Source organism: Diadema setosum, chromosome 2 (genome assembly GCF_964275005.1).
Source record: "Diadema setosum chromosome 2, eeDiaSeto1, whole genome shotgun sequence".
Taxonomy (NCBI): domain Eukaryota; kingdom Metazoa; phylum Echinodermata; class Echinoidea; order Diadematoida; family Diadematidae; genus Diadema; species Diadema setosum.
The window spans coordinates 34,940,855-34,950,597 of NC_092686.1; the positions used below are offsets into that span (position 1 = coordinate 34,940,855).

General features: G+C 41.1%; 1 protein-coding gene across 1 annotated transcript in view; it reads left to right on the top strand.

Moving 5' to 3' along the window:
* LOC140244440 (cilia- and flagella-associated protein 54-like) overlaps positions 1 to 6,980 on the top strand; it is a 65,836-nt gene extending 58,856 nt beyond the window's left edge. The window contains exons 58-64 of the mRNA XM_072324081.1: positions 344 to 620; positions 1,123 to 1,250; positions 1,317 to 1,436; positions 1,724 to 2,246; positions 2,713 to 2,987; positions 3,530 to 3,610; positions 4,369 to 6,980. Coding sequence (XP_072180182.1) covers positions 344 to 620; positions 1,123 to 1,250; positions 1,317 to 1,436; positions 1,724 to 2,246; positions 2,713 to 2,987; positions 3,530 to 3,610; positions 4,369 to 4,509 — 1,545 coding nt within the window. The 3' untranslated portion in view covers positions 4,510 to 6,980. The remainder of the gene's footprint in view (positions 1 to 343; positions 621 to 1,122; positions 1,251 to 1,316; positions 1,437 to 1,723; positions 2,247 to 2,712; positions 2,988 to 3,529; positions 3,611 to 4,368) is intronic.
* The last annotated feature ends 2,763 nt before the right edge of the window (positions 6,981 to 9,743 follow it).

The window sequence follows — 9,743 nt, forward strand, 5'->3', positions numbered from 1 at the left end:
ACCCACAGTCACAGTAATAGTAGTGATAGCAATGATGATAGATCAGAGCTTCAGTTCAATGTGCATACAGAATGGCACAATGGAGCAAGTAAAATACCGGCATTGATATCAGCAACAATCAATATCAACATCAACACCAACCACAACATTGATAAATTCACTAACAGCTATGTCAATGTTTTTATTGCTACACTAGGCTCAATACTCAACCTTACCTCTTGATATACATTTTAAAATCAAAGTTTACATTCTATTTTTTATTTTTTTATTTATTTTTTGCACCGCAAGTCATAGTTAACTCTTGAAACATTGTCATGGTGAATGTATTTTTCCCCAATTCCAGACTCCATCCTCAGCCAAGAAGTCTACCCTGGGCGCGGCCGCCGCCAGCAAGACTCCCTCCAAGCGGGAGGAGGAGCGGCTGAACTTCATCAAGGATCGACAGAGCGAGAGACAGGCGGCCTGGTTCGCACTCCGCTGCGCCACGGCCATTGCCCTGGCCCAGCGCACGCAGGCTCTGCTGATTGGCGACCCCAGTCTGACCTCCCTCACCCTGACGGACAAGGTCAAGGGTCAGCTGACTGCCTGCATCAAGCAAGACCTGTTTGGAGATTTGGGGGGTACGTAGATGACGTAATCGACAGTGGTGATACCTTTGGCCCAAACCTTTGCTAAAGATGCAATTATATCATCAGCTTCTTGTCACATGATGTTGATGTAGTGTATTTTGATCATTACTCAGTATGAAACAACTCTGAATAATCTTCGTCAGTTGCTGCACTGGATTTTAAAAAAAAAATTAAAATTAAACTTACATGTGAAAAAAAAAATGTTCATCAGGATATTCAGTATGTGGTATTTGATTGTAGCTTTTACATGATTTTCACTAACATCTCAAAAGGATTTTTAAAGAAAATGTGACATAGCTATCAAGCATTACGGTTATTCAGTGCTAAAGAAAACTTTTGTTTTCGATTTATCACTTGTGAATTGATAGATGTTATTTGTGACTCACTGCTCATATACTCTGTGATGCAAAAGAAAAAAAAAGAGAAAAGTCTGTCACCAGTCTTATTCACTATTGAAACTTTAACTTCATCTGGCTTTGACTCTGTCCTGCAGGTGAGGGCGTGGCTGCAATTACACCCCCTCCTGCAACCTCCTTCACCAGCAACCAGGCCCTGGAGCCGGTGGAAGAAGTGGTGGACGCAGACAGGCAGAGCCAGGGCGGCGCCAGTGACACCGCTGGTGCTGGTGCTGGTGCCGGTGGTGGTGGTGGTGGTGGTAGCACTCTTGGTGTGGGCCGGGTCAACAAGGAACCTCAGGATGCCAAGATCTCCCTGACGTGGGTCCATCTCTTGGCCTACACAGCCATCCTGCAGAGGATGTGTAACCTGGATTCCCTGGCCCTGGGAGACAGTGGGAGTGCATCACCGGTAGGCAAAAATCTGTCTGTTTCAACTGGAGAATTGATGTTAGCAGCAAAATATTAGTACTGTATATGGAAGTCTTGTGTGTAGCATAATTTCAGTTTAGTAACATGTAATTTGCTTTCATTATTGTGGTTATTTGCATTTCTCTAGTGAAGAAATGCTACCCTTACTCAATCTTTCAGCAGCTTTGTCTTTTGTTCCGGTGACCAGAATGTATTGAAATGCAGGCACATTCCATTAATTACTCCCTTTAATTTCTTTCGTCACCACCTTGGTTTTTCTCCCATCAGGTGAATGCTGGCAACCTTGCAGCCAACTTTGACCTGGGCTTTGTGGACCACAGCGGCATGGACACGGGCTCCAACCTGGAGATTGTGCGCACGCCCCTCCTTAGCAGCCACGCCTCACTGCGCCTGCAGGCCATGGTGACCTTCCTCACCGACAACCTACCAGTGTTTGCCACCTCCTGCCTGGCCATCTCTCCTCCCACCAGCATCCTCCAACCACTTTCCACCTCCTCCTCCTCCTCCATCCCAGCCAAGGATGGGGCACTGGTAATCCCGACAGTGGTGTACACGGAGAACACGTACACCCTGCCAATCATCGCAGAGCCCACGGGGCAGGCAGTGCAGGGGCGGAACGCGGAGAAGCTTCTGCTGGGGGCCAAGGAAAGAGAGCTGTGCCTCCAGTGGTACCAGCCCTGCTACGATGACATCAGGGTGGGGGCCACGGATGGTGACAAGGGGAAGGGGGTGGTTTTGCTCTACTCTGTCAGCCAGCCCTCTGGAAAGGAGGGGACCAAGGCAAAGACAGGTAAGAATCTCACTTTATTAAGATACACAGTTATTGAGACCACAATGCGCTAAGCCTTGAAATCCTTTTTAATAAGAATAATTAGCCTATGAAGGACTCCATTGTTAAGCAAACATGAAGCTGTTCTTCTCCGTGACATCAAGTTGTTTGAAAGACATTTGATGTTCTGCTTTGTTCAATGTTTGGCATTTTTTTGCATGTGCTCTGAAATTAATCAATTGTTAGTGAGTAGAGATCCCTTTCTTTCTTGTTGTATTTCAATGGCCTAGTACTTAAGACCATTTTATTGTGTTGTTTTTTTTGTCAGTTTGTTTGTTTGTTTGTTTTTTTGCAGAGGAAAATTAAATGAAAGTTGATGAAAAAGCTTGGCAAGTTGTAGCTCAGTGCACAAACACATAAAGGGATAGATGTTCATTCTGTTAAAGGGATAGATATTAATTCTGTATGGTAATCTTTTGTCTCACAGGTCAGCTTCAGGCTCCGGTTATCGGTCAGACCACCGTCTCCCTCTCCCAGCTCACCGAGCTCCACGACAAGCTGGCCGTGGTGCGGCAGCGGGCCGAGATCTCCCTGACTGACCAGCCCAAGCCCCCCAGCACCCCCGTGGGCAGTGCTCAGGGCACCCCTGGATCCCCCGGCACACCGGGAGGAGGGGGCAGCAAACCCGGCAGCAGGAAGTCCAAGCGGACACATCGCATCGCCCAGCTCTCGGCCAAGGTCAAGAAGGACGAAGACTTGGAGGTAGGCGGCAATCACTGCAGTAATTTTTAGATGATGTTCTTGACAGTTAGGTAGACTCTGATCCTCTACTAGTAATAATAGTTTGGTTTACAATCCTTTGGTGCATTGTTTATAAATTATCGCACTGCAGCTGACATTCATAGTGAAATAAATCTTTTGGAAATAGTTGCATTGTTTTGAATTATTGCACTGCAACTTGCATTCATACTGTAATAAATCTTTGGAAATAGTTAACTATTCCTGTGAAGTCAGCATAAAATGTAGAAAATAAGTATTCTTAATAGTGGGTAAGAGTGATGCATAGTCTTTGAATCAAACCCATATTCCAATGGAGAAAGACATTGAGAATTCAATACTGTATTCGTCTTCATGGCATTAACAGATTATATCATGCTAGCCTGTCATAATGAATAATTAGAATTATATGTGTCATACGTTTTTTTCCACAGGAAACCCCTGAATTTTTCATGTGCATGAGGTGCTGTGATTGATGGGTTTCAGCTGTTGATAACACATTTTTGTTTTCTTGTACACTTTTGTAGGCTCTCCTGAAGCAGTGTTGTCTGACGATAGAACAACTTCTTCTAGGACAAGAGGACTTTGAACCTAAACCAGGCTACAATGTGAGTATCTCCATGATTTCAGGACTACAGAGTGCTTTAAAAGTGGACATTTTTGCAGTGTGGGCATTTGTGCACGTTTTGTAAGACATTAAGCTACAATGTAGTGCAGAAATTATAGGGTGGGAATGTTTTTTACATGCATTATAGTCAGGCAAAAAAAAAAAAAAAGATTCAGAGAATGACCTCCTTTCCATTTTTATTTCCACAATTTTTCTTCATTCCTCATAATATGTACCCATTCTGAGGAAAACCTTCATGTACTCAGTGATTCTGCTGAACGTGTGTGCATTGCATTTTAATGTAGTCGCATATCCCCAAGTATGCCTGTTGCCTCTGTTGTGTATCAGTAGTGATGGATGATAAATTCTGTTTCTGCTCTAAACTTGTAGTTGCACTGTTTTTAGCAGACATGTTTGAGATTGCTTTTTGTGGTGTTTTAAGCAAAGTGCTTCAAGAGGATCGACTGATATTGTTAAGTAGATTACTTTCCTTACTTGAATTTACGATTCCAACATCTATACCAGCAGTGGTTGTTGGTCATGGCAATCATGTAGTGAATGTTTATAGTCAATAGGGCCCATCATTATACAAAGTCTGTTTGGTCTATCTTCCTCTACATGTATGTTACGTGGCAGCTTATGTCTTTTTTTATTCCACTCCAGTCTTATTTGATTCTTGAATATTTAGAAATATACCAGTCTCTCTGACTTTGCTTTTCCTTATTTTTGTTCTTGTTGTTGTTTTTTCTGATAAACCAGATTCCATTTGAGGTGAGGCTGGCCAACATCCACTGCATAGAGCAGCTCTTTGATCCCAGCTACGGGGACTGGATCAAGGAGGGCAAGATCCTCACCTGGCTGCTGGCATTCCTTAAACCAGAGAAGACTGACGAAGCCTGACCTTGACATGCAGCATGAAACCACACACACACAGACACACACACACACAAGGCCATGGTAAAACACTGAAATGCGAACTCATATACTGCATAGGCTGTTATTTTCGCGGGGGGTTAATTTTCACAAATTTCATGAATCACTGTTGGACCGCGAATTTAACAACACCCAAAAATGTTGCCATGCGCTGGGTAATATTGCATTTATTGCAGCTTCGGTGTAAGTTCGCGAAAATAACATCTTGCAAAAATGTCCATGACCTCCTCATTTGCAAAAATATCTGTATGTAAAAATAACAGCTTATGCAGTAGTCAATGGTGTACATGCATACACACCCACACACACACACACACAAAGACAAACACACATACACAACCACACAAACGGAGAAATGCAGATGCACAGACATATTTATGGACTAGACACACACGCACACATACCGACATTAGCATCAGTATTTGTACTTGCACTTCCATTTGTGCATGAACTAATAATGTGAAGGCCTTTCAGCACAGACTGTTGCACTACATAGGTTTTTGGGTATGTGGTTACCTGTCTGTATATTTGTTAGCTCCAATCACCTGTACCTGTCAGAATTGTCAGATACATAATCTGAGAGTTGGAAACTTTGCGAAGATGAGCACCCTCATGCAGCTATTGCTGCGATTTAGGAATAAAAGTGAGCTGCAACAATATTAAATTGCTGCATGGTTATAGAAGGGTCTCCACCCCTCCCTAACTACTCAATGTCAGCTATATGGACCAGGAGCGTTACCACTGCTCCGATACATATGAATGCTGCTACATTGTGTATCTAGAATGGCAATATTTGTAGTTAAACACAACATACACTGTAACTGTCTTATTGTTGATCACCCTGTAACAGATGTTTGGATTTTCCACATTGTCCTTTAAATTGGGAATAGTTGTATCCTGTAATAGGCTGCCTTACACTGGAGGCCCCAGGTGAAACATTGCAATGAAATATATTAAACATTCATATGTTGTATGATTTCCAGGAAAGGAAATCACCTGTCTTGATGGATTAGTGAAGGCTGATAGCACAGGCGATTTTTATTGCGTTGTAATTGTAAGCCTGAACATAACAGTGAGTGCTTGCACCACAAACTCTCCCAGTGGGGAAAAAAAAAAAAGAAAAAGAAAGAGGAAAAGAAAGGTTTTATGAAGGGCTTTAGTGTCTCAGTGATATAAATATTTACCGGTACACAAGTACACAGGTGGGTATGGGATGTGTTTTATTGGAAAAGAGCATTGTCAAAGATATGAGACAAGAAGAGCTACGCCTGTTTTCGCTGGAAATGATGTCCCATGAGGCAAACAGTAGACCCAACGCAAGATTTATGTGAAATAACTTGACAGTTATGGGGACAGTTAAATATTATCACAGTTTAGTTGAGATGCTTAAAACTGTTGAACAAAATATAGCAAGATTTAAGACCTGTCTGTCGCATAAATTTCAGTCGAAAAGTTGCACACACTTTAGTAATGCTACTGTTATCATGTAGATTGATGTAACTTGTAGCAGTTAAGAAATAAAACAAAACAAGCAAACATGAAATAAATAGAACTGTTGTTTTCTTAGCAGCACATACAAGAAGCAAACAAACAAACAAATAAATGACACAAAGCAGCAATGACAACCATTGTGGGCGAGATAAAGATATAGAAGTGATTTGTTTACCAAATCCATTGTGTAATGACATGTATGCAATAAATCATTTTCGCCGAGTTGCCCACGCACAATGAAGGCTTTCTGTTGCCTACTGTAAAGTTCATTATACAGTAATTGTATAGTGCTGTCAGTGGTGAATGTGGAAGTCATTAAATTCAGAGCCTTTGTAGGGTGTCAATGACCCTCTGATTTCTGACTGATAGTAATTCAATCCCTTCTTTTCCGTCCAAGTGATATTGACGAACAGATATTGGAACTGTAACTTACTAATGTGATTGGTTGGACAGTACTGTCCTTGATACATATGGCGGATAAAAAAAGGCATTTTTTTTTTCAGCCTGCTTGAGTGAAATGACATGCATAATCTCAAGAGTTTTTAAGAGGATTAGTAAGTCCTCGATGACATAACTTATCAAATAATCAGTCTGGAAGAAAAGGGAGAAAGAAAGAAGATAATTGATATATAATTTTGTAATCATATCAAGAAATACAGTTTATTTCGTGTGGAATTGAGTTGTGGAGTAAATGAAAATCTATATCTTTCAAGACATGTGAATATCAGATTTCATTTTATTGTGTATATTTTGGCACAAATGGATGATGACCTTCTGACTCTGTAAAATGTTATGCTCTTTCCGTCCAAATCACACACCTTTCTCAAAATGTATTATTCTAATGAGATTTTATGTAAGTTTACTTCCATTTCATGGCACAGTGAAGTCAAATGTCATTGTATTCACTAATGTTACAAACGATGAATAAAAGAGACTTTGTTCTTTAATCACTCCTGTTTGAGCGTGATTCACATTTAAGTACATATGTCTTTTTCAGAAGATTTGGTGTAAAAGGAATGATATTTATTTGAGAATACAGTGTACATTGAATCTGAAGGATTCACATTGTGCTGTACATGCAGTGGTGTGGTTGTGCATATTCTAATCATTTCATTCAGTGTAATAGATCTCAACAGGATTTTATGTTACCTACAAACATACACAACACACTTACACTATAAAACACACACACACGCACACACAGAGCACACTTCAAACTGACAAAAGAACAGAGACTGGGCTTTGGATTGTTAACCCTTTTTTCAAGACTTTTTTTTTTTTACTGCAAAAAAAGAGAGCACAATTTGAAGTTCCCTGAAAAAAAAAAAATAACCCAAAAAACCAAAAACAAATAGGTTTGTGTCGTCTGCAGAAGACAGTGATTTTTTTTTTTCTTTCTTTTTCTGGTGCTTGTAACAGTGCTTTTTAACCCAGATATGTAACACTAATACAGTCAACTCTGGTTATAATAAAGTCCTTGGTTTTTCTTTTGTTGTATCAAAATTTCGTTATAACAGCTAGAACAAATACACAATAAAAAACAGGGGATAGTGCTGGGGCCTGAATTTTTGCATCGTTAAAAACCAGATTTATCATAACCGTGTTTGCTATAACGGGAGTGTACTGTACAGGTAATAGAATAACAATACTGTAGTCTTATTTATCCAGGGTAGCCTCTTCTGTGTCAGCACCACTCTTCCAGAGGGCTTTGCAATTATCATTACCTTAAAGGACAAGTTCACCTTCATAGACATTTGGGTTGAGTGAATGCAGCTATATTAGAAGAACACATCAGTGAGAGTTTGAGGAAAATCGGACAATCCGTTCAAAAGTTATGAATTTTTGAAGTTTCTGCTCAGTCACGGCTGGATGAGAAGACTACTATAGTTTGTGATGTCATATGTGTACAACGATATAAAGAAAGAATAAAGAAAATTCAACATATTTTCACTTTTCTCGCATAACAAAAGAATACTCGACTTCTCTCTTTCAGAAGGCAGGGGGAATAATATTAGCCATAACATACATCAGTGACAAGTCGAAGAAATGTGCACTTCATTCAAAAAGTAAAGTTTTGTGAATTCTCTTTCAATTTTCCGTTGTCGTTGTACGCATGTGACATTATACACTGTAGTAGTCCTCTCATCCAGCAGTGACTGCGCAGATACTTTAAAAATTCACAACTTTCGAACGGATTGTCCGATTTTCCCCAAACTTTCACTGATGTGCTCTACTAATATTCTTGCCTTCACTCAAACCACATGTATATGAAGGTGGACTTGTCCTTTAAGCATTGCAACAATGTACCCATTTAAACACCTAGGTTGAGAGGGACATCATCCCTCACACCTACAATGTACTTAGGCTTACCTTGTCCAAGGACGTGAAGCTCTTGGTAAGGCTCGAACTCCAGACCTCGGTTTGCAAAGTCACCCGTGCTTCTTCCCCTATACCACAGCGCTTTATGTCTATAACAAATGCATACGCGCACACATACTCGCACAAACAAAAACACAAACATACAGACATACGCACGCACGCACACACACACACACACACACACACACACACACAAACAAACAAACAATTCCCTCCCTCAATCCCCCTCCTTCCCTCTCTCCCTCACTCCCACCCCACCCCCTTCTCTCTCCCGCGCAAGATTGAGTCATTATACCTGTAGGCCTACCTGTTACTCATGAATATGGACTACGCTCTTCATCCCCCAAGTAGAACTAGAAACCCTCGGGTCTTGATATTCTCATTCACTCCCAGGTAAAGTGTAACCTTGACCGTATAAGTCTTGCGTCCACCCGAAATCGTCATCAGGCATGCAAATAGACCCTGATATATGCAAATTCAGTGAAGACTGATATTTGTGTCCCCCGAGGACCTAATAACGAGCTGGATGTTTAACTAGTTCCCACTGAATACATTCCAATGGATGGAGTTCAGTTTTGCCCGCATTTTAATGGGCAAGCCTCGGATATATTTTCTGGAACAAAATTAAAGGAGGCCACAACACACTACATCGAGGATCTCTTCCCACCTCCCTGCATACACACATGTATGCTCGATCTCCTTATGCACACGAAGTTCCTTGATTGCGTGGTCGAACACCGGCGCGCGTGTCTGCGCCGTAATGCTTGTAAACGGAAAACATTAACCTTTAAAACTCTTTTCCGATATCTTGCTATCTGCCCCTTTCTTGTGTACGGCTTCAGGGATGCTTACGTACCGTACATATATTTGTATCTGCAAGTCATTCCATGTGCGACCCAAAAAAAAAAAAAAAATCAAATCAAATCAAATCGTGTCATGCGCTGACTTACTTTCAAATTGCTTCTTTTATCTTCTTCCAAACTAGCACCACCCATCCCAACCATTCGCCAAACAAACCAACAAATGCAAAACTGCTCCAATCTTGTACAAGCAGAGCGACAGCAGGTCAACTTACTCGGACATGAAATGAGACAGTTACATATGCGCTAAGTGAGAGAAATTGGTGAACTGAAGGTACTCTGTTTAGCCCTAATTAAATGGCAGTGATGTTAATATGCAAAACAACAAGCATACGCTTACAAACTTATACACACCCACATACACACACACACACACGCACCCACAAGCACATTATACACATAGACACACACAAAGAATTGCCGGAGAACAATGCAACTGTCTCAGTTATGGTTGAAACTGGAAAAGCGCCG